General features: G+C 42.9%; 1 protein-coding gene across 5 annotated transcripts; it reads right to left on the bottom strand.

Moving 5' to 3' along the window:
- Positions 1-10,932: 10,932 nt before the first annotated feature.
- LOC118402017 (BTB/POZ domain-containing protein KCTD1) lies at positions 10,933-23,936 on the bottom strand. 5 transcript variants are annotated; one of them, XM_035799811.2, is made up of 7 exons: positions 23,541-23,934; positions 23,285-23,360; positions 22,494-22,643; positions 17,561-17,739; positions 16,276-16,420; positions 15,392-15,697; positions 10,933-12,385 (listed from the first exon to the last, which is right to left on the bottom strand). In XM_035799811.2, exons 3-7 carry the CDS (start codon positions 22,521-22,523, stop codon positions 12,221-12,223), a joined length of 825 nt encoding a protein of 274 aa, XP_035655704.1. In that variant the 5' UTR covers positions 22,524-22,643; positions 23,285-23,360; positions 23,541-23,934; the 3' UTR covers positions 10,933-12,220. The 5 variants fall into 5 exon arrangements, with proteins under 5 accessions (XP_035655704.1, XP_035655707.1, XP_035655705.1 ...); XM_035799814.2 differs by lacking the exon at positions 22,494-22,643 and having other exon boundaries at positions 23,541-23,936; XM_035799812.2 differs by lacking the exons at positions 23,285-23,360; positions 23,541-23,934 and adding an exon at positions 22,793-23,230.
- Positions 23,937-25,004: the final 1,068 nt, after the last annotated feature.

The following is a 25,004-nucleotide window of genomic DNA, read 5'->3' as shown; positions in this document are numbered from 1 at the left end:
TCTTGTCTGCAGGGGGAGAGAGAGGGAGGCAGGGAAGCCTCCTGAAGCCTGGGGGCTAGGCCAGGGGGAGACAGCTGTGGCGGGGAGAGATCTGGAGTAAGGCGAAGAGGGAGATGGGGGAGGAGGGGGGGAGAAGGAGGAGGGTGGTGGGGGAAAGGGATGGAGGAGAAATGGGTGTAAACTTACATCCGTCCAATGCCAGCCAATGTCATCCCTCTATCCCCTACCTGGCTCTGCTGTCAAGTGTATGGAGAGGAGTGGGTGTCGGGTTTGGAGGGGAATGGGTAGGATTTGGGGTGCAAATGTGGGGGTAGAGACTACAGAGTAGAGTGGGTAAAGCATGAGCTGCACATATGGGGTGAGGTTCGTGCCACATGCCTGGATCACTTCAGCAATGTTGACAGTTCAAACCCAACACAGCTCCTGGTCAAATCAACAATGTTAGGGCTGAGTCTGTGAAAACATCCCATACCTGGTCAGTCAGGCTATCACTGTTGTTGTGTTGAATAGTGGGAGTTTCTGTCATTGAGTTTCCACTCACCACATGCTGGAGATAATCATAATCTGCCACTGGTTTCCATCCCTGAGGGGGAATAACATTTTAATACATTAGGATAGCTAACAGATAGATAGCAAATTATGCAGGGTTAAAATGCACAACTGTTTATTATTCTAACATGTGACAGCCCACCACTAATCTCCCTGCTAGCTAACAGCACAGCCCCCTCCCCGATCGCTGATTTTCACTGGGTGGTAACAGTGTTGGTGTCAGTGGGTAGAGATTCTCACCTGAGATGATTCTCGTCAAAGCTGAGGAGAGGAGCAGCAGGCAATAGCAGTAAAGCATGATGAGATGCATATGTATCACAGTATCACCAAAAACATATCTCAAACAGGGGAAATAGACAGGAGGAAGTGTTATTCAACTGTTTCCTGTGTTTAAATACCCCTTTACAACAACTGAAACCATGTTATTACAGTTGATGCACACTCATAGGTGCAGAAATATGTATTCAGAGTCTTGGACACATCTTAACATCTTCCACATCAATGATAAGCTAGGGGGTCTGCAAACCATGTCTTCCACTTCAGAAGATGTTTCCTTAGTCTTCGCATTTTTAGTCTTCAGTAAACAACCTGTCACTCCTATGACGTTTATTGGTTTGGTAACTCAACATACTATAATACTCTTTGGATGCTACCTCAAAAGTGTCAATTGTATTTATTTTTTATGTTTCTACTCCATTTGTTTGTTTTGTTAAGGTTCCGCTACTCTCGTCCATGATAATTAATTATTTCTTTCATCTTGTTCTTACTTATTCTCGTTGCTGGAGGTAGAATGCACTTGATGGTTGATGAGGGGGCTGAAATGAACTAAGCCTCATCCCGGGGCTAGCGCATATCTTAGCATAAGTGATGGCTGACCGGAGGGCTGGAGCCTGGCTGAGAGCGCCCCCAGGACAGCGGCTCTGACAGATCATGTATTTATAGGTCTGTTGAAAGACCTCTTATTGTGTCCCACATAGCCCCAGAGCACGTCTGTCCTCTGTATTATAATAAAGCCCCTGGCCTTACCACAATGATGGATGGGTGGCCCTCGAATGGCAAGCTCTCCCGAATCATTAGAGCACAACTGCTAACATGCAAGTCTGCCCATGTGGAAGGCAGGAAGGTAAGGGTAGGATTACGGGGCTGGTGAGCAACGCAGTACGGTTTAGACCATTTAATCAAAGGCAGGGTATAGCTCTTATTAACTCTCAACTGAGAGAGAGGAAATGGGAGTAAGTGAATGAGAGTGTGAGAGAGTAAGTGTGTGAGAGATAATTTTAACAATTATAAAATCGCCTTTATTTGGTCAAGACCTACAGTACATGAACATTCAACCCTCAGGAACTATGCACCACCGTTTAAGGGTTTAAGAGGACACCTCCAGATTCCACTTGTCATCAACAGAGCACAACGACTCCTGGACGCCCCATGTATGGATGAAAAGCCTAAGGTCTGCCACCAATCTGTAGTAAGCAAACTCCACCTTCAGTCTTGCTGCCACTAAACACTTGCTCATGCCCACCACATCCACAGATGCATGTCCCTGTATACAGTTTGGTCATTTATCACATACTCTTATCCAGAGCAGCTTACAGAAGCAATTAGGGTTAAGTGCCTTGCTCAAAGACACAGACAGATTGACAAAAAATGACAAAATTCCTTTACGTTGATGACTTTTTTCAAATCTAATCAGTTTTCCTCATTGATTCAACATTATCACATTGAGAGAGAAAAAACTGACGTGGAAACAATGTTGATTCAACCCGTTTTTGCCCAGTTGGCTGTCCCTGAAACTGTACTTTGGTACTAGAATTATTAACAGCATGGAAGAATAAAACCACAGCCGAAAACCAGCTGGCAAGCAGAGTAAACATCCTACCAGTCTTGGATTCCGAACAAAATGGACAACCCACCCCAATGCTTGGATCTATGTGCACCACATGTATGATCCTCCATTGGAGGTTAGCTGTCAGTTTGTCAATTGGCGGCTTGTACGGCGACCGCCAGCAGGCTTTTGGAGAAGTGCCTGGCCCAAACAACTCAGCCCACCTCATTGACTTCACCTCTTCCAGAGAATGTACATGCGACACCTTCACAAATGTTGTGTACATTGCCTTCTTTCCAACTGCCTGACAGTTCTTGGGCCTTGAATGACACAGCAGCAACGGTGACATTGAGAGTGGGGTGGACATATTCTTGGCCCTTAACATGTACTGCTGCTTTTCAACTTTAACACCAGTTTTCCACTAGTGTATACAGCCTTATGTTATACTAGGGAAATTGTGTTTCCATAGCTAGGACTGACAGTGAGGACTTGTGAAGAGCAGAATAAACAATGCTTTGTGAGAAGATGTTAAAGATCACAGTTAGCCAGTGTTATGTAAATGACACCTGAAAAGTACCAGTGACGCTTTGGCCCCAAGTAAGAGCAGGTCCGCCATGGATCAGTGAGACATGGGTGCCGGCCTGAGTAGATGGAAACAGAAAGGTCTGAGTCATTTGGGTAAAACACTGGGGTAAATCCTGTATGGAAATGCACTAGTCTGCTGGTTAGTCCACTGGTCAGAGTGTGTGTTGTGGGACAAAAAAAGCTTGATAGGTTGCTGGCAGGGACTCACAGACCATTTCATTTACTTCAACACATGTGATTTTTTATTTGACAATGAAGGCCTACCCCGACCAAACCCTAAGCCGGATAACGCTGGGCCAATTGTGTGCTGCCCTATGGGACTCCCAGCCTGGAATCAAACCAAGGTCTGTAGTGACTCCTTTAGCGCTGAGATGTAGTGTCTTAGACCACTGCGCCACTCAGGAGGACCAGATCCCCGCTCTCTCACTCCTCCTTCACTGATCTGCATTGCATGTGCTCTGCATCAGGTGGCCCAGCTTTGCACACCCTGCAGTCAGCGAGAGAGAGACGATTGTAAATACAACCCATATTTTTCTCTTGATTTATTTTCACTTTTGTACTTCAACTATTTACACATTGTTACAACACTGCACATAGCCATAATATAACACTTGAAATGGCTTGCAAGTATAACGTTTTCTGTTCATTTCTCATAGTTTATTTTTTAATTATCTAATTCATTGCTTTGGTAATGTAAACATATGTTTTGAGAGAGAGAGAGAGACTTGTTGGTGTCACGCCCTGATCTGTTTCACCTGTCCTTGTGATTGTCTCCACCCCCTCCGGGTGTCACTTATTTTACCGTGTATTTATCCCTGTGTTTCCTGTCTTTCTGTGTCAGATTGTCTTGTATGTTTCCAAGTGAATCAGCGTTTTTTCCGTTCGCCATTTCTGTTTTGCATTCTCCTTTTTCTAGTCCTCCTGGTTTTCACCCTTGCCTTTTTCTGGACTTTGTACCTGCCTGCCTGACCATGAGCCTATCTGCCACTCTGTACCTCCTGGACTCTAATCTGGTTTTGACTTTTTTGCCTGTCCATAACCATTCTCTTGCCTACCCCTTTGGATTAATAAACATTGTAAGACTCTGACCATCTGCCTCCTGTGTCTGGATTTGGATCTCGCCTTGTGCCTTGATAGTTGGTGGGGGGGGGGTTGTTGCCAAAGGATACATTTGTAATTACTCAGTGGCTTAAAAAGGCCTGGAGGCTTTTTCAATACAGGTTTGGATCTCAGTGGCTTAAAAAGGCCTTGAGGCTATTTCAATACAGGGTGTAGAGAGGAGAGAGGTATCTCTAGTCAGGTTCTCTGTTGGTCGGACTTCACCACTGGGAAAAGACATCCAAAGTGAACATTCCAATACATAATAATCCAACCATATACCTTTAATTTAATATGTGTGTGAGAATGAGAGGTGAGTGATTGTGCCATACATATGGGTAGATTTGAGAAACCATCCAAAATGAGAACAGAAAACTGCTTGAATATGCTCCTGCAACCTTAAATCTGCATGGTTTTTCTATGCCCTGAGCCACACACAGGCAGAGTGGAGTTTGGAGCTGTTTCCCAATCTCATGTTCCTCTATTACCTCTGGAGTAGAATATAAATAATTCCCTCTCTGTGTTTAGTGGATGCCAAGCGGCCCGCAGCGACCATAGTCCAGCCTAAAATTCCTCACCGCAAATGCACCATAACTCAAGGCTAGACTGATATATAAACAATACTGAGCTCAGGCTAGTCACATCAAAGGGGTTTTCAAATATCATGAAAAACACTTAACTTTATCTTAAAAATCAAGGGACAAGATGTGTTATATGTACCCATTTTTAAGAATTATGGGCCTCTTATTCAATATTTCAGATGTAGTGACATGTCTCCTTTCAATAGGAGACGTAAGATTTGTCTTTCTGTAGTTCAAGTGAGGGCTAAGTCTGGGTCACATTATTATACTTCTTCTGAATGTTCAGTCGAGGACATTTAAGGCCCGAAAATACTATACCAGCATTCATCAAGTAAACGAACCACCACTTTTCCTGCTAGCAAAAAATGGATCGAAATGTGGCCATTATATTCTAATAAAGCTATTTATGAGGCTTCAATCTCCCCTCTCAGTATGAATTTATTTCCTCAGGCTGAGAGAGAGAATGTGTGTGAGAGAGAGAGAGAGGCCGAGAGACATGCTTGTTTTTGCCAAAGGCTCCGTTTGTAATTATCATCGCACTGGCTTAATTAAAAAGCCTTCAAGGTCTTTTCAAAACAGGTTTAAGGCACCTGTACTATGTAAAGTAAGGGTCATACCGTTTCCAGAGAGGAGGGGAGAAATGAGAGGAGAGACAATAGAGACAATTATTAGGACAAAGTACATCCTCTCATTAGTGAGATACAGTATGCCAGGGCACTCATTAGCTGCCCGTTACAGTAGCTTGTATTACTGGCCACTGTAAGCAGCCGAGCCAGCGATGATTTGGAAGCGAGGTGAGAGAGTCCATACACTGACCTTCACTAGTTGTAAGTAAGCAAGGCCTGGGGAGGGCCTGTGCCCTTAGCGGAGTGTCTACCGGCCACATTGCCCTTCCTTTGATGACTGGGAGTAATCACTAGAGTTAGAGACATGATCACAGATAGAGGAGACACCACCGAGAGAGGACAAGCATCTCTCAAAATAGCCCCATCTTCCTTTTCAAAACCTGTCCTTTAGAAGATTAGGAGTCTAGTTTCTTAATTCCATTCATCTTTGTCCTCCAACAGGCAGTGTTCTGAGAGGAGGCCATCTGCAATTCCTTTTCAACTTAGTGTGAATTCAGGAAATTAAGAGATAGAGCTGGACAGGGTCTGATTACCAAGTCTAACGCCCCACAGGTACAAACTAAAAATCACATAGGGGTGAACATAAAGTACCTCTGTCTGCCCAATGCTAGTTTGGAGTAGACTTCTGAAGTGAAAATTCACAAACTGAAATTTTGTCTCAGAAAGCCATCATTAATTCAGTAAGTCAGCTACCCCCATGGCAACACTTCAGGTAGACTTAACATGGATCAGTTGGTCAGGCACGGCGCTTGCAATGCCAGGGTTCTGCGTTCGATTCCCACGGGGGACCAGTATGAAAATGTATACACTCACTACTGTAAATCGCTCTGGATAAGAGCATCTGCTAAATGACTAAATTGTTACTTATGGAGAAAAACTGAATTTGTGATATGAACTTGGGGATATGTGGTGGTATTTCCGTGGCACTGGCAATTTCCTTAAACACATAGAACGTAATTACAATTTATTAACGAACCTGAAAATTACTAGAGTTGAAAGCATGAGGTGTGCCTGTTGTGCATAATAGGAGCAATTCACAGTATTACAACAATCACTCTGAAGAAAGACATACATTTCAATCGGAAAGTATTTAGAATAGTTTCCCCACATTTTGTTACCATACAGATTTACAGCCTTATAAAATGTATTTTTCCCCCTTCATCAATCTACACGCAATGCCCCATAATGACAAAGCAAAAACAGGTTTTTAGAAATGTTTGCAAACATAACAAAAAATAAAAATACTGAAATATTACATTTACATAAGTATTCAGAACCTTTAGTCAGTACTTTGTTGAAGCACCTTTGGCAGCGATTACAGCCTTGAGTCTTGGGTATGACACTACAAGCTTAGCACACCTGTATTTGGGGAGTTTTCCCATTCTTCTCTGTAGATTCTCTCAAGCTCTGTCAAGTTGGATGGGGAGCGTTGCTGCACAGCTATTTTCAGGTCTCTCCAGAGGGTTCAAGTCCGGGCTCTGGCTGGGCCACTCAGACATTCAGAGACTTGTCCCAAAGCCACTCCTGTGTTATCTTGAATGTGTGCTTAGGATCATTGTCCTGTTGGAAGGTGAACCTTCGCCCCAGTCTGAGGTCCTGAGAACTCTGGAGCAGGTTTTCATCAAGGATCCCTCTGTACTTTGCTCCGTTCATCTTTCCCTCGATCCTGACTAGTCTCCCAGTCCCTGCCGCTGAAAACATCCCCACAGCATGATGCTGCCACCACCATGCTGCACCGTAGGAATGGTGCCAGGTTTCCTCCAGATGTGACATTGGCATTCAGGGAATAGAGTTCAATCTTGGTTTAATCAGACCAGAGAATCTTGTTTCGTCTGAGAGTCTTTAGGTGCCTTTTGGCAAGCTCGAAGCGGGCTGTGATGTGCCTTTTCATAAGGAGTGGCTTCAGTCTGACCACTACACCAATAAGGAGTGCTGCAGAGATGGTTGTCCTTCTGGAAGATTCTCCCATCTCCACAGAAGAACTCAAGAGCTCTGTCAGAGTGACCATTGGGTTCTTGGTCACCTCCCTGACCAAGGCCATTCTCCCCCAATTGCTCTTTTTTGGCCGGGCGACAAGCTCTAGGAAGAGTCTTGGTGGTTCCAAACTTCTTCCATTTAAGAATGATGGCGGCCACTGTGTCCAATCAATGGAATTTACCACAGGTGGACTCCAATCAAGTTGTAGAAACATCACCGACGATCAATGGAAACAGGATGCACCGAAGCTCAATTAAAGGTCTGAATACTGAAAGTAAAGGTATTTCAGTTTTTTCTAAAAACCTGTTTTTACTTTGTCATTATGGGGTATTGTGTGTAGATTGCTGATTATTTTTTTTATACAATCCATTTTAGAATAAGGTTGTTATGTAAACAAAATGTGAAAAAAATCAAGGGGTCTGAATACTTTCCGAATGCACTCTACTCTAGCTACTGTCCCAAATGACACCCTATTATAGTGCACTACTTTTGACCAGAACCCTACGGGCCTGGGTAAAAAATTAGGGTAAAAAGTAGGGAATAAGATGCCATTTAGAACGCAGAAATACAAAGAAAAGCATAGAAAAAGGAAAAGTGGAGATTGTGCCAAGAGGAATGAAGACAGTATGACAGCACTCTGTGTGGGATTTCACTTTATATTGTGATCCTGGAGAGATATGTGGAAACAACTGTCAGGACGTGTCTGGAGCTGTCGTTTTTATTCAATATATCTAAAGTAAAGACCAATTTAGGCACCAATCTACCCAAAACAAATCCTTGAGCAGGTATTGCCTCGAAGTCTGAAGCAAAGAATTACCTTTGCAGCTCACACTTCTCACAACACCATGATGTAAAGCAAAGTCAGTGTGCCACTACAATTTGCATTCCGCCCCAACAGAGCCACGGACAATGCAATCGCCATTGCACTGCACACTGCCCTATCCCACCTGGACAAGAGAAATAGCCATGTAAGAATGCTGTTTCTTGACTACAGCTCAGTCTTCAACACCATAGTGCCCTCCAAGCTCATCACTGAGCTTAGGGCCCTGGGTCTGAACCCCTCCCATGACTGCATGGCCACACAAGTCTCCAACTCAATCATCAAGTTTGCTGATGGCACAACAGTGGCAGGCCTCATTACCAACAATGATGAGACAGCCTACAGGGAGGAGGTGAGAGCCCTGGCGGAGTGGTGCCAGGAAAATAACCTCTCGCTCCATGTCAACAAAATGAAGGAGCTGATCATGGACAACAGGAGACAGCAGAGAGAGTGTGCCCCCATCCACATCGACGTGGTCGCAGTAGAGAGGGTCAAAAGCTTCAAGTTCCTCGGCATGCACATCACTGAGGACCGAAAATGGTCCCTCCACACAGACACCGTGGTGAAGAAGGCACAACAGTGGAGGTTAAAGACATTCAGCTTGGCCCATAAGACCCTCACAAACTTCTACAGATGCACCATTGAGAGCATTCTGTCTGTCTGTATCGTCGCCTGGTATGGCAACTGTACCACCCGCAACAGCAGGGCTCTCCAGAGGGTGGTGCGGTCAGCCGAATGCATCACCCGGGGCACACTGCCTGCCCTACATGAAATCTACAGCACCGGGTATCACAGGAAGGCCAAGAAGATCATCAAGTACCTCAGCCACCTGAGTCAGGCCAGTTCAACCCGCTACCATCTAGCAGGTGGAGACTGTACAGGTGGGATAGAGCGTCTGAAAAACAGCTTCTATTTAAATTTTTCAAAATATTCTACATGTAAAATTGGTGCGCACACAGTGTGCAAATTACATTCAGAGGTGGCAAATGTTATTGGTGTCTGAGTCCTTAGAGACTGCTGCCTTATGTTTCGTACATAGTCATTGAACACTGGTCACTTTAATAATGGTTCCATAATGAATTATTTATGTTGTTAGAAACAGATAAGATTAGCACTCCTGCAACATTATTTTGTTGAAATTTTTTTTGATCTGAGAAATTAATCTGATTACTCACTTTATATGTCTATGCTGTATTCTTAACATATCTCATCCTATATAACTACTGCTGTACATACATTTTCCTGCTTAAATATTGTCCATACTGTCTATACACACCACGTATTTATATTCCGGACTCTGACATTTCTTCATTTCTTGGGGGTGGGGAATTATTAATGTTAGTACTGTACTGTTAGATGCTTACTGCTCTGCTGGAGCTAGACACGAACATTTTGTGGCACCTGCTTTAACATCTGCTAATCTGTGTATGCAACGAATAAACTTTCAATTGATTTGAAAGCATTGGAGAATGGAGGTGAAATTTACCCGATACCTACTAACATTCTCATAACCACTCACTTAAATGAAAGGTTCACTCATTTTGAATGTTATATTGTTTTTGTGCATCTGCGTGATGTTCTATCGATTCCCCGGATCATTTCATGTTTCACTTGTATCTGAGTTATTGGCGTTCAAGCAGGCAGCGATCCGTCCGGAATGACGTGGCAGCGTGATAAAGTCGCCTTCACTACACTGGAAGTTAATAGGAATACGACTTTTAGATCGCGAAAACGTCTAACATACATGTCAGATTTAAATACTGGCCGATGTCATAACTCGGCAGGATGTTCTCTCAAATGAGCCATTGATTATATTTTTGCAATGTTCCTTCCTCGAGAAATGTATAATTTAACGGAGGGTCTTGCACATTTTCCACCTCTTTAGTCCAGGGTGCATTGCATGGCGTCGTTGCCAGAGATATTATAGAAAGGATATAGGAATCCAATGAATGAAGGGACTTAAAAACGCACCACCCAGCAGACTGTCAACCAATCGTGTTCACGTGGTCATGCCGCGTCACGCGGTTGCTAAACTTATCGTCACGCAATCCCTTCTCTAAATAGGTGTATGTCGAGAAAAGTGCCTATTTTAATCGAAAGTATACAACGTCACGATTTTAAACCTATACAATATTACGATTCTAATGCTATACAATATTACAGATAGCAAGTTAATCTCACATGTCGGAAAATATTTGTGATGTTGAACTTCTTATTGACGAAATGTGTGCTCATTTTGGGTATTTTAGCTGGCGCCAATAGACTCCCGTTAACTCCTGGAAGGAGAGCCCTCCTTGTCCTAGAATCGTCCAGAATGCACCATTGACGTAGCATGGGCAGCGTTTCCCCATCTCCTCAAAAGTATATCTGCCATTGCAAATGTCAGACTCCAGTCTGTTAATCACGTCGATCTGCAGGTTGAACATGGTGAGATTGTAGACACATAAATTGATAGTTTGTTTAAGCAATTTTACAGTTAACTAGCTACTTTACATGCTGATATGGTCTTTGGTATTGTGTTAAGCTACCTCGCTTGCCAGCCTTTAGAGCCCATTGACAGAGCATTGCATTGTGGGTTATTTAGTTGACTTGAGCTGCAACAGAATTCTAAAATTATTTTCCATGTAGCTACCAACCTTAAAACACAAATTAAACACGTTAAGAAAAAAAATGTTCTCAGTGTTATTAAACACTATAAAGGGATATCCTTTAAGGTTGTGTGAAATTGATGAAATGCAAAGGAACAATCGATTTTTGTGGGCCTGCTTGTGTTGAACATACAAGAACCAACACCTGTTCCATGATATCATATACAATGATAAACACTCTACTCTCTGTTAGCACCATAACACACAATGGATCAGCCACCAGTACAACTTCAGTTGAAGATTTATTTCACATTTTAGTACTACATTCCTCTTTACTCAAATCTAGGGAGCGTAGGTAGATCACGTTAGAAATAGTTAATGATAATCAAACTTCACATCATCAATGTCCTAAGAATAAATCTTAGATTTGGGTCTTCTACTATTAGCCTGATCTGTTCAGTCATTTATGAGGCAACATTATGCCGGTTAAAAAGGTGTCCATTTCAATGTATAAAAACAAAACATACAATGGCAAATATCATTTACAGTAGGTCACTCAATAGGAACTTGAGGCTCCTCTGAATTAGTCACCTCTGTTCTCTAGGTTTTAGTACCCAAAATAGAGGCAATGCAGGGACATTTATAATAATTTACTTAATTTTCATTTAGTGAGTATAGAATGGTCTATGACATAAAATATTGATAATACTAATGTGAACTATATTTCATATTATAAAATCCAGTAAGGTAACTTTGATTAAAGTAAAAACACTTCATTTGTATTATTACGATACTTAACATCCTGTGTGAATAAGAGTGTGGATAATGTTTCATTCAGTTCTGTTAAAAATAATGGTGTTTATGCTAACCAAGATCTTCTCACAACACCATGATGTATAGCACTGTTTGTCTGCCGCTAGCAACACAGTGAACGTTCTTATAGTATGGGAGAACAATTCGACTTGGTAAATATGCCAATGGGTAAATAAAAACTGCAAATCACTAGTGAATGGCCGTGCACTACATGTGCAATCAAACCATTTACACGTATGGTCTTAATCATGGAAATCATATCTAACCTAATGTAGGTTCAAAGTTTTAAAACAAACTTTATTTGGGGACCCTGGGAAAGTGTTAATCCTTTTTTATATATTTTGATGGGGGCGGGGCATGAACAATCACAAATATCCTTGAGATATCAACTTATCAAAATGTTCTGTATCTTCTTATGGCAAAAAAAAAAAAAAAAAAAATCCTGTCACACCTTGGTCACTCTTTCGCTGTGGTTCTTCTCAAGTAAAAAAAAAAGTTTAATGACAAACAAAACAATAAAGCGGCATTCACGTGCTAGTCGGAGCTAGGAAACTCATGCATTTCCGACATGCAAAGTGGTTGTAATTATACACGTGCCACGTTAAACCAGTTAGCAAGTAGTACATTTCAGAGTTTCCTAGTACAAATTAGCACATGAGCGCAGCATTATACCCAGAATCCACAGAGCTCTGCTGCGTCCCGTCTAGTGCTTGGCTGCCACCGGAAAAAAAGTCTAGCGCCCCAGGTGTCTGGGAGGTCTAGTCCAGCTGCTCCTGTTTTATACGGTTTGAGTTAGGCCCTCCTCGCTGGCCTGCCCTCCTCAGTTCCCTCCTCAGGACGTACTCGCTGAACTGGGATGAGTCCACGCCTCCACCGCAGGATCCGGCGATCTCAAAGCCACGCTGCTGCAGACGCTCCAAGACCTGGTGGACACAAGGAGAGAAGGGGTGTTGAGGTAACATGATAGCTAACATGGTTTAGACACAGAGAAACATTTAGCTGTCCTGAAGATAAATGAGAAACAAGTGTTTTCCCGTCACACAGAGAACCAATGCTCTGAATATCATGTTAGAGCAGGTAGTATTAAGTAGTTATAAAACAACCTCATTGACAACATGTGCCCAAGTCACAAGAGAAAGGGAGTGGCATTAGAGATGGTAGAACCGAGAGGAACAGATAATATAGAAATATAAATGACAAGATAAATTATGGGATATACATTACCATTCAAAAGTTTGGGGTCACTTAGAAATGTCCTTGTTTTTGAAAGGAAAGCACGTTTTGGGGGTCCATTAAAATAACATCAAATTGATAGAAATACAGTGGAGACATTTAATGTTGTAAATGACTATTGTAGCTGGACACAGCAGATTTTAATGGAATATCTAAACTCAGCAAAAAAAATAAAACGCCCCTTTTTCAGAACCCTGTCTGTCTTTAAAAGATAATTTGTAAAAATCCAAATACCTTCACAGATCTTCATTGTAAAGTGTTAAAACACTATTTCCCATGCGTGTTCAATAAAGCATAAACAATTAATGAACATGCATCTGTGGAACAGTCGTTAAGACACTTAGACGGTAGGCAATTTAGGTCACAGTTATGAAAACTTAGAACACTGAAGAGGCCTTTCAACTGACTCTGAAAAACACCAAAATAAAGATGCCCAGGGTCCCTGCCCATCTGTGTGAACGTGCCTGAGGCATGCTGCAAGGAGGCATGAGGACTGCAGATGTGGCCAGGGCAATAAATTGTAATGTCCGTACTGTGAGACGCCTAAGACAGCGCTACAGGGAGACAGGACGGACAGCTGATCGTCCTTGCAGTGGCAGACCATGTGTAACACCTCCACAGGATCGTTACATCCGAACATCACACTTGCGGGACAGGTACAGAATGGCAACAACAACTGCCCAACTTACACCAGGAATGCACAATCCTGCCATCAGTGCTCAGACTGTCCGCAATAGGCTGAGAGAGGCTGGACTGAGGGCTTGTAGGCCTGTTGTCAGGCAGGTCCTCACCAGTCAGACATCACCGGCAATGTTGTCACCTATGGCACAAAACTACCATCAGCTGGACCAGACAGGACTGGCAAAAAGTGCCCTTTACTGAAGAGTCATGAGAGGTGAGAGGTGATGGTCGGATTCGCGTTCATCATTGAAGGAATGAGCGTTACACCGAGGCCTGTACTCTGGAGAAGGATCGGTTTGGAGGTGGAGGGTCCATCATGTTCTGGGGTGGTGTGTCACAGCATCAGACTGCCTGCAATGACGACAAGCTCAATCTCAACGCTATGTGTTACAGGGAAGACATCCTCCTCCCTCATGTGGCACCCTTCCTGCAGGCTCATCCTGACATGACCCTCCAGCATGACAATGCCACCAGCCATACTGCTCGTTCTGTGCGCAATTTCCTGCAAGACAGGAATGTCAGTGTTCTGCCATGGCCAGCGAAGAGCCCGGATCTCAATCCCATTGAGCACGTCTGGGACCTGTTGAATCAGAGGGTGAGGGCTAGGCCATTCCCACAGAAATGTCCAGGAACTTGCAGGTGCCTTGGTGGAAGAGTGGGGTAACATCTCACAGCAAGAACTGGCAAATCTGGTGCAATCCATGAGGAGGAGATGCACTGCAGTACTTAATGCAGCTGGTGGCCACACCATACTGAATGTTACTTTTGATTTTGACTCCCCCTTTGTTCTGGGACACATTATTAAATTTCTGTTTGTCACATGTGGAACTTGTTCAGTTTATGTCTCAGATTTGGAATATTATGGACATACAAATATTTACATATGTTAAGTTTGCTGAAAATAAAACGCAGTTGCCAGTGAGAGGATGCTTTTTTGTTGTTGCTGAGTTTACATAGGCGTACAGAGGCTCATTATCAGCAACCATCACTCTTGTGTTCCAATGGCACGTTTTGTTAGCTTATCCAAGTTTATAATTTTAAAAAGGCTAAATGATCATTAGAAAAGCCATCTGCAATTATGTTAGCACAGCTGAAAACTGTTGTTCTGATTAAAGTAGCAGTAAAACCTGCCTTCTTTAGACTACTTGAGTATCTGGAGCATCAGCATTTGTGGGTTCGATTACAGGCTCAAAACAGCCAGAAACAAAGACCTTTCTTCTGAAACTCAGTATATTCTTCTTCTGAGAAAGGAAGGCTATTCCATGCGAGAAAGTACCAAGAAACTGAAGATCTGTGCGTCTCTGTGCATCTGCTCGTGCGCGCATGCGTAGATTTGTCCCTGATCCTGCAGGCTTGCAGACATCTACAGACGTGTCCGGAGGGCAGCAGGATCACATTCCATCAAAGAGGCCCCAGGGAGCAGTAGGGCTTTTCTTTCTCTCGGTGCCACTTGGTTCAGTGTGGGCTACTCAGCACGCCCTTCTCTCCCTCTGCCCCAGGCCAGAGCCCCGCCAGAACTACAAAGGTCCCCCCACTGCTGGCAGCCCCCCCCCACACACACACCCTGCCTCCATTAGGCCCAGATACAGCACCCACCGCCAGCGTGCTTTAATAACCAAACAGAATTATGGGCCCTGCCTCAGGACAACCTGCCAGGGAGCTGAATGGAGCTCTCTCTCCCCTCTCTCTGTCTATCCCTCTCTGTCTTGGTCCCCCTCTCCACGGCATCCACTTGAGTGGTTTGTGTATGAGAGAGAGAAAAGCTTCCTGCAATATACAGTAAGGATGAGGAAACGTTATCCTACATATTTAATGTCTCTGTGCTTTCATTTATTGATGCATCTCTGACTGAGACAATGGTTTCATCATAACTGATGAACATTTGTATCTAGCCTACTATACAACATCCATATTGGGTGAACATGGAGTCTCCTTATCAAATCAAAAGTTTATTTGTGCGCCGAATACAACAGGTAGTGGCCATGCCACGCGTGTCTGGTGTCTTCGGCCCTCACCTGGACGGAGTTGAGGTGGCAGTATCCATTGAGCGGGAAGCGGATTACATGTGTGGAGTCGTGGTTCCAGCCTGCGTTGACAGAGTTGCACATGACGTCGCCAATCTCTGGGAATACGTCCTCGATGAGGGCTTTGTCTCCGCTCAGCGTGATCCTCTCTCCCAGGTCGGGTGCCACGCGTACCACCAGGCACTCGCAAGGGCGTGACACCCGGGCCAGGTCGCGGTCCTGGCGCCATCGCTCCAGCTCGGCCAGCATGGGCTGCAGCTGGAAGTACCGGGCCTCCTCGTACAACAGGCTGTAGTCCTGCAGGGGGCAGGCAGCACAGAGGAGATGGGTCAGTGAGGATAGGACAATTCAAGCTGAGGCAAAGGATGCCATAATACAATATTGAGACTTTCAATTTGGCCTTGGTCTGAACTTGGGATAGTCTTTAGTCTTTGCTTATTTTAGCTGTCATCCTTTCCCCCTGATTGAGTCACTGTGTGGACAGTCCATCAGATAATGTGATTTGTTTTCTCTGGGGGCAAGTTTGTAATTAAGGGCTAAATGACGCAAAAAGCTAGCAAACAGAATACAAATGAGTCACAGTGAGGATGAGCGATTCTTCTGGACGCTCAGTACAGAACATTCTACTGCAAAACTAAGGTCTCTAACACCTGATGTTTTAAGATGACTTTATCTAGAAACACAGGTATGCATTTATTTGTATTTTTAAATACCTTCAGAACTTTTAACTCCACACAGTATGTAAACCGTCAGCACCAATCCTAGGGAAAACAAGTACTGAGGGTTGCCCATGACTAAGGTGTTCACTTTGTTCCCCTGAACGTTTGGGGACTAGTGATGGCTTGCTGATTGATTGCAGTGGAAGGGACACTCACTTTGAAGTCATCTGGGATGAGGAGCTTCGAGATCCTGAGGAAGTTGAGGATGTAGCGGAACATGTGTCCATCCCTGTCTATGAAGTAGTGCTGCTTCAGACTGTCCAACACTATGGGCTCTGTGCCATCGAAGAGACGTCCGATTCTAGAGGGAGAGAAAGAAAAGCCAGAGACAGTTATTTGTTTTCTGTCAATATAGCATTTGATATAGGGCCAAACAAACTATGGCTACTGTTGAGGTGAGCTATACATTTTGAATTGACAGTACACCAGGTGTGGTTTTGAGCACAGAGAAATATCACCTAATATGGCTACAGGACAGTGACTCATGTTCAGATTCTATGACTCACTGGATGTGGGTGAGCTCAGGAGTGTTTGATTTCTTTCACACCTTTGTTGAGTGATGCACACATTACTCTGCTCCATACAGAGAAAGAGAGTGGGAGAGATATAGGGAGGAGAGGGAGAAAAACAGTGAGAGTGCACACGGAAGAAACAGACAGAAAGAGAGGAAGAGGGACAGACAGAATGAGGGAAATAGAATGGGAAAAATAAATAAATATAGAAATGAAGCGGCATGGATGAGATGAGAGCTATGCTGTGGTCTGATGGAGGGGTCAGGGCCAGCTGGTAGAGAGGTGCCCGAGGCAGAATGGCGCCCTGGGGGCCTGGCCTGAGGCTGCAGTGGCCCTCCTGCCTCCAGATGGCCCCGTGCCCTTTGGCCCTTTACTGCTGCTGGGACATCTGTCAGAATAACTGAGATGCTTTTGTCTGCAGTTTGGACTTTTGAGCCCTGCAAATGTTTACTGCTCAAAATAACTCTGGGGCGGTCTTGAAAAAAAGTGGCCATTTTGTATTTGGTATTGCGTGGAAATATTATGATGATGCATAATTATCAGGGTATTGTAGAACAGCCGTAATAATCATATGAGTTTGAATGTGAAAAAGTGTAATATCAAGCGCTGTGTTCAAATCCAATCTTTCCCACCTCATTCATCCATTTGAGTGCTGAATCATTGTGATTGGGTAAACTGACTTCTGAGCTGTCAAATGATGACATTATGCAGTCAGAGAGCTAATCCAGATAAACACGGCTGACATAATGGGCTAGGCTCATCATCTCACTTTCAACCTCTGAATTATCCCAAACCCCCTCTAGAGCCACATACAAAGGTCATATATGATAACACTTGCGTTTTGTACCTATAGGTACCAAAACAAAGACATGCATTTAGTAATTTGCAATTGAGAAACTGCATTAATAGGAGTGGTCACATGTGCTTACCTGGACTCTGGGTACTTGGTTAACGTGGCCAGACTGCTGGTGTACATGTGTCCACCCACGTCAATGTGCACAGGGGCATTGGACTTGGTGAGCTGGGCAGCCGTCGGGATGCCCTGGTTACTCAAGGGGGATGCTGGTGATCTGGTGATCATGGGCCTGGACATGCTGGAACGGTTATCCTAGCACAAATGAATGATTATCAACAAATGACTATCAATATGGTGGACAGCACAGACTGAGAGGTCAAGCCATGAAAATTCTGTTTATTACATGGATGTAAATATGTATGTTCTATTGGTAAATGTGCACCAGTTAACAACATTGCAGGACTCTGGCCAGACAATACTCTCATCTTTCTGGAAAAAAAAATGTTAAATAGTTGGCTGAGGTCCAACTTTTCAGTTCTGTCAGGACTAAGAGAATAGAGGTATGAGTTACACTAGCATAGTATTTCCTGACCTTGACTTGATTGTCCCCCCCCCATATCTGTTGGGCATAATCATCTCCCCAAAGCCAAATTCATTTGGAACAGCAATTTCACACACACACTAAAAGAGCAATAGTCGGTCTAGATTTGAATAATGTAATAAGATTTAGAAGAAATGTTCCCTGCTAACCTAAAAACACAATTAGCTGGCAATATCTCTAATGGCACATAACAAATTGAGTTTCTCAACCACAAGTTCAAGACCCTCCTCTGAGCCAATAAGAAAAGAAAACAAGTCCCTCTACACAATACAAAAAACTATGTCATTGGATGGAGAAATGTAATGTTATATTTTTTTTTATTAAGTAGTAATTACACATTTTTTTTTAAATAGAAAAAAATCTGGTTTAAATGTACAATTATATTTGCTCTACTGAATCGATTTGAATCAATGTGGGAAATATATACACAAGACAATTTGGCATTGATGATATTCACATCAAATAAATATCCAACAACTTCCACTATTGGTGGGTAGGCACTAGGAAGTAGACATCAAATAAAGCACCTACAATGAAGTGCAACCATGCCACGTCGCAGGTAACTTGACCATGGTTTGCTGAAACGAATTGGACTAAATCTCCGTTAGCCTACCTGCGCTGACAAAACTGTGGCTGGTGAGGAAGACACAGAATGATCATTCTGCTTCAGTGATGCTGCAGGTAAGGGGTCGCCTCTTGAGTACATGAACGGAGCGTCCCCGCATTCCGCCGTTCGCATTGAGATTCGTTTCAGGGACGCGTGTACTACGGACTCATCCAAAGAACTGATTGGACGCGGGCGCTTTCTCGTTTTCTGATGCGTTAAATCCATGATATCCGTTGCGTCCATTATCAAACCTAGCCCACGAAAAACAGTCTTCAAGTTGGAAATGCTGTCTGTTTCCACCTACAGACTCCGGAGATGCGTTAATGGGTGTCAGCAGTACACACAAGAGCGATGCTGTGGCAGTCACTACCGCCTTTGCAATGGTGTATGGATAAGTCAAAGCCCCGGACAACATTAGCATTCTAGTGCCTCGGGGTTTCTTAAGGTTGTCGCTGTTTTAAAAGCAGGTATTGTCGCATTTACTGCATGTCTGCTAAAAGGTGTAGCATATCCTCATATATATATATATATATATATATATGACTCCAGATTCAACATTGGACCTCCCCAAAACCACGACGCATACCTGGATTTGCGCTGTCGCCTTTGCCCTTTCTATTCCTCACCCTCCATTTCCTCCAGTCATCATTTGTTCCAGCTGCCTCTCAAGCACTAACAAAGGCTGAACATTACTTTTCCATCTAACCTGAAATCAGAAACTAAACCTTCTCCAGAAGTCTGGCAACAAGTCCTTGGTGAAAATACAAAGCTCACAGTAACACTAACAGTGCAGAATATTCAGTGACTAACCAAATGTCATCAAAACACAGCAGATACCAGTTTGTTTTTGTTCAAGACAGATATATATATTTATAAATAGGCACATACACTAGCCCCCAGGGTGTTTTGGCGACCCTGGATGAACGCTTGACCTTTCCACAGACCCTTTTAGTCTGTAGCACACCATCTAAAGACCTGTTTACTCACATAGTATTCTCCTAGAACAATGGGTCATATTCAGGAGGGCTGTTAAGATTGTGGTGGAGATTAAGAGCAAATTAAAACAGTGACCCTCCCACCCATTTTACATAAACTAGCAGGATCCCAGTGTGTCACTGTTGTGGATACATTTATACTTTGTTTCACAATGGCGTGTCTGTGATGGGCTTTTCTTTAGTTTCATCTCATTAATACTTATGTGCAGGTGCCCTTCTTGCAAGTAGTCAGGTACCTACCATTCTCACACAGCCCAGAAAACAGCTACCCGTATAAAGCATTATGGTTTTGGTATATACCAGAAAAATACAGACTTCAAAGTCACTTCTAGACCTAATCCAAATGGCCAATCAGAGAGACACAGGCAATGACAATTTCACTTTCAAAAAGGAGGTATGAAACATGCCCAAAGATTAACAGATCACATGATACCTTTGAATTCACAACATCAGACCTCTTATTGTAGTGTACATAAAACAGAATCTCAAAAACCAACATCGCATGTTAGATTCATGTTGGAAGTATTGGTGTTTACTACTACACTCTCCTGGATTAGTTTCCCCAAAACATTCAGGAAATCCAATCACCTCATTTTAAATAAGTTAAAATGGAATAAATTAATTAAAAACAACCGCAACTGGCATTAAAACATCCATGTTTTTACTTCTCAGTTTTGGCAGTGTGGGTGTCACACCTAGATACCCAATTAGCAATTAAGCCTGCCTTTGAGTGCAGGCCTCCACTGTGGTGTGTGATCCTGCCCTGATTTGCATGCAGTTCATTTGTGCACGAGCTGATAAGCGCAGGCAGCCAGCCGCCATGCATAGTTTTAAAATTCAACTCCAGAATCCCTCTCGCAGAAGGCAGAGGGGCCCGCAGGGTGAACAAAGAGGAAGAAATCACACGGCCGCTCTTCAAAAGGGGGACCTGTGTAAGGCAGCCAGCAAAGTGCGTGGGATCACACTCAGAATGCAGGTAATTTGTTCCCCGACTAATTTGTGGGAGATGGTGTGTGTGGAGAAAGTAAGTCCTGTAAACCAGCTCACTGGAATTGGCTTTCCTCAAAGCCTTCTCATCATGAAAGTGGATGGAGTGGAGAATCTGCTAAGAATCATGAAAGTGTGTGTGTGTGTGTGTGTGTGTGTGTGTGTGTGTGTGTGTGTGTGTGTGTGTGTGTGTGTGAACGCGCCATGGAGCGAGGGCGATAGAAAGGGAGCATAGAACGGTGTACTTGTAGCACAACCACTTCATCCCAACTCAAATTAAAACCATGTCCTGTGGATTATTTTTCAGGTTGACTACTCCTACCTTCAAACAGTCAGAGCACCCTTCAACCCATACAGTACAAATCTAAAACTCATGTCTACCGTGGCATGGACCACCAGTAGGATTATGCATAGCTATAACCCAGAATACTGAGGTGGTAAGATCACCAGTAGAACCTGACAAGCAACACAATGCAAAGCACCACAATAACACGGATCCCATGATGGCACAATGCTATGTGTGGCCTGACACACTACACTCATTCCCTTCATCCCTTTCAGAACTGCTGCATTCAGTCTTCCCACCTGTTGCCATTTTGAATAATCTAGGCCGACCACATAGCTATGTGTATACAAAACACATGCTCTACCCTTTGTCAGTGATTCAATGTTCCCTTGCTACACAAGTTCCTACATTTATACTGCAAGAACACGCTAAACAAATTTAGAATTGCTGTCGCAAGTGACTTCCTTGTTTATCCTAGACTGGTGTTATTGTGCTGACCGCATCCACACCCCATGTTCAAACACATCTGTAGTTGGCACAATGGAGCAATGCTTTTGTTGTCGGACTGCACTCCGTTTTGGTGTTCAGATTTCAGCAAATACTTTACATGGTGTGTGTGTGGAAGAAACATTGTTAATGATGTAATAAGGCTAAATGCACAAGAAGGAATACTGTAGGATCATTCACCTCTCATCAAGTCCTAAAAATGTTAAACATGTAATAATCCAATAAGGGGTTTAGCATCAGCCCTTTAAGAAGCCCTTCATTTCCCATAGTGCAACTGTACCTTGTAATTTGGAACACTTTATGCACTTGGTGTAAATGGCGTGATTGGAAATGCCAAGTCACAGGTAGTCACTAGTCAAGTGTTTACAGGATGGCAGTTGTGTCCACTTTTTTGCCTATGGCCATTTTTTTTAATTTTTTTTTTTTAAAGATTCCATTGTACATTTGGAGCTTCTCTCCGGTGTGACAAGAAGTGGAGCACATTACTCAAGTAGTAACTGAATGGAAATGTATTTAATTTACTATAAGAGGAAAAATGCTGCTAACATGACTTATTGATATAGTTCTAATTGGGGATCCAAATCATAACCATATCTGTTTACTTCTAAATTCTGTAAATAAGTGGACACTATAAAATGCAATGTGAGACATGGTGCCCTTTTAAGCACAGATGCCAATGTTGCTCGTCATAACAGCGCCCTCCAGTGAACGCTCCTACAGCCACGCATTTTACACAAAAGTAAGGAATATGAACTGTTTCAACATCTGCGCGAGTTTTACTTTATGGCATTAAAAGGTTGAATATTATTTAGTTACGTAATCGCATGCATTGCACCAGTGTGTCTTGGTTAGAATTAGATAATTACATAGCGGGTGCCATAAAGGAGCACAAACATCGCTGTAAACTTGTAGGATAGCCGTACAAATCTGTTACCAGCAGCCTGTATAGTTGGATTTAGATTGGCAAATGGCAAGTAGAGGTTCAAAGTTGCATTAGTGTATTCATTGTGTCCATATCGTACTAGCAGGCTAATTTATTACAAAACCATGTAAAATATGAATTTGTACACTGATAATACTAACCATATATATCATGTTTTGTCTCCATAACATCACAGCTACAAAGATGCAAACATAGATCCAGACTTCCGCCCGGGAGTTTAATTATTTGCAGTGGCGCGTCTGTACCGTGGAATTCCCTGCGCACGGGTATAGGTCAGCCCCGCAAGAGATCTATATGGGAAGCAAAAGGAAAATACTGTAGCCTACATTTTGTCTTGGCTTACATAGATAGGGTTCTCGTTACAAAATGATGGTGAATACAATGAGATTATTCACAGAATCTGCATTGACGTGTGTTGAATAGGTACGTCCTGTCTTACAAAATAAGAAATCCCCTCCGGCAAAATTACTCCACAATGGCGTCTTTCATTAGCCAGATCTGGGACACTCAGGAAATGAAACTGGTTTAGGACAAACGAATATAGGAAAAGCCTGTATCGAAATGCTGAACTCGGTTCGTAATAAGAGTGTGACAAGTAGTCCGACGGGGAAAACGGAGACGATAATGTGTTTGGGGCTGAAGTAGGCGAATGCGCCAGGAGCGAATTCACACGGGCGGATAGCTACGGTGTTTGCTCAACGAAGGTCGTACAATTCGGTGAAAATACAAATAAGCATTTGAAGCCAGTCGTCGGCACTTTAACAAACATACAGTTGTTAAACACCGAACAATATCCAGGAAGTGGTTAAATATTTTTTTGTTAGAACTATGGTGCTCATCGCCTGGCACATGCGTAAAAGCGACTGCGCCTTGAATGTCCCAGTCAAACCAGCCTCGGATATATTAGCAAACCAAATAATTCTCTGCTTACCTGAAACATGGATGGGCATAAAGTATCTTTTTGAGAACCCTTTCCCTCCGATTTGGCCTGCGAGCTGCTTCCCTTCCTACACCGGTGAGAAATGCAATAGCTTGGCTAAGGTAGACAGAACAAAATACAGAGAGTACTTGCTCCAGGGCTCCGAAACCCCTCAAGGCAAAGATCAGGATACAATTAGCTCATGTCTCTACCCCAGTCTAAACCAATCTCCACAATAAAACTCCGAGCTAAAGAGCAGATCACTTACAGCACTGCGTCGGCCTTTCTGGAAATTGCATTTTATATTTCTTCATAAAATCGTATAAAGATATCTTGCTATTTTTTCGGCATACAACATCCTCGCCCATTGCCTTCCTCTCGCACAGAAAAGCAGATTTTAATCGTTATGATTAGTTTTGATGTAACATTCCCGCGGGCGATTTCTGCAAATGGATGAAGTGTTTCTTTGCCAGGGAGGAAAAGCAGCAGCAGATGATAATTATATAGATTGTTGGTTGAGTCTTTTTTTTTCTTTCTTTTTTCTTCCAAACGTGTCGTCTAAGATATGGAGCTCAAACATAAATGGACACAGCATGTGCATCACACTACTAGTTGATTACAATCAACTTTTTTAAATCGATGGATTCTAATGGAAAATCGACACTTCCTTTTATTATTATTTATTTGGCCAACCTCCCAAATGACGTAGTTATATAAATAAGCACTTGCAGCCTGCTTTGCCCCAATCAAGTATGAATCAACGCCTGGGGCTGATGCACGAGCTCATTTCAAACGTTCAACCATGCATAATTTCAGGACGATTGAGGCTCTTAAGCTTTTAGTATCAAACTGCGGGATATTGACAGCAAAGGGCATTGTAACATCTAAGGGAAGTTATTGCTTTCATTGATTTATATATATAATGCAGAACATGACATTTTACATTACCTGGATGCACAATAATTTTAATTATATCCTTTTACATGGCTTTTCCCTATAACAGAGGCACATGCCAGATATAACTTATTCATCCTACATTTTAGTATGAGAGAACTATGTTCAACAGTGAACCCCATCTACTGCATAGACATTAACACCAGTATTGACCCCCCCCCTTTACAAATAAGCACAATAATAAAATAAAAATGATTCCATCTTCTCTCTCTCGCCCCCTGCTGTTAAAAGCACTAGTTGCTCTGAATGGGGAATACAAGGATCTCACGCTTATGCAAATATATTTACCATCGTAGGTTTCAGAATAATATGCGGTTCATTTCTCCAGCAGACATTTCTAATGATGTTGATGTTCATCTGCTGTGTCTGTCCTTCTTGGACTAAGCTATTCAAAACTCTAATGAGAAGAAAGGATGAATACAGTTGTGTAGCTAGTGCTTGACACATCATGGCTGAAAGTCATAAGAATAGTATTGCTTGAAGATAGATATATTTCTGTTAAAGCAGGTGCCTTTTACGTAAACGTTTTCCATGTACTCAAACATGCTAGATGTGAGCATCATACCATTGGGTTGTTCCACCTCAAAAGCACAAAAAATAGGATTTGACACCCACCATCTCAGATTGTTCTGAAATCGTTTCTGTAGTTATTAACATATACGACTAGCACTCCTGAAACATTGTTTTAAAAAAAATATAATTTGATCTCTGAGAATTAAACGAATTTATTGCACCCAAATTGGCCATTTTAATTTATAGGATTCAGATAATATTCAAT

The sequence above is a fragment of the Oncorhynchus keta genome, chromosome 23 (assembly GCF_023373465.1).
Source record: "Oncorhynchus keta strain PuntledgeMale-10-30-2019 chromosome 23, Oket_V2, whole genome shotgun sequence".
Lineage (NCBI taxonomy): Eukaryota > Metazoa > Chordata > Actinopteri > Salmoniformes > Salmonidae > Oncorhynchus > Oncorhynchus keta.
The sequence above is the reverse complement of the archived record's forward strand: the minus strand, read 5'-3'. Positions and strand labels throughout refer to the sequence as shown.

Bases quoted from the DNA above. Each gene is read 5' to 3' on its own strand.
- LOC118402017 (XM_035799808.2), bottom strand. From the start codon at position 18,878: ATGGACGCAACGGATATCATGGATTTAACGCATCAGAAAACGAGAAAG. The intron at 16,421-17,560 runs GTAAGCACATGT...CTCTCCCTCTAG, and splicing joins ACCAAGTACCCAGAGTCCAG to AATCGGACGTCTCTTCGATG. The intron at 12,386-15,391 runs GTGAGGGCCGAA...TGTGTCCACCAG, and splicing joins GCCACCTCAACTCCGTCCAG to GTCTTGGAGCGTCTGCAGCA.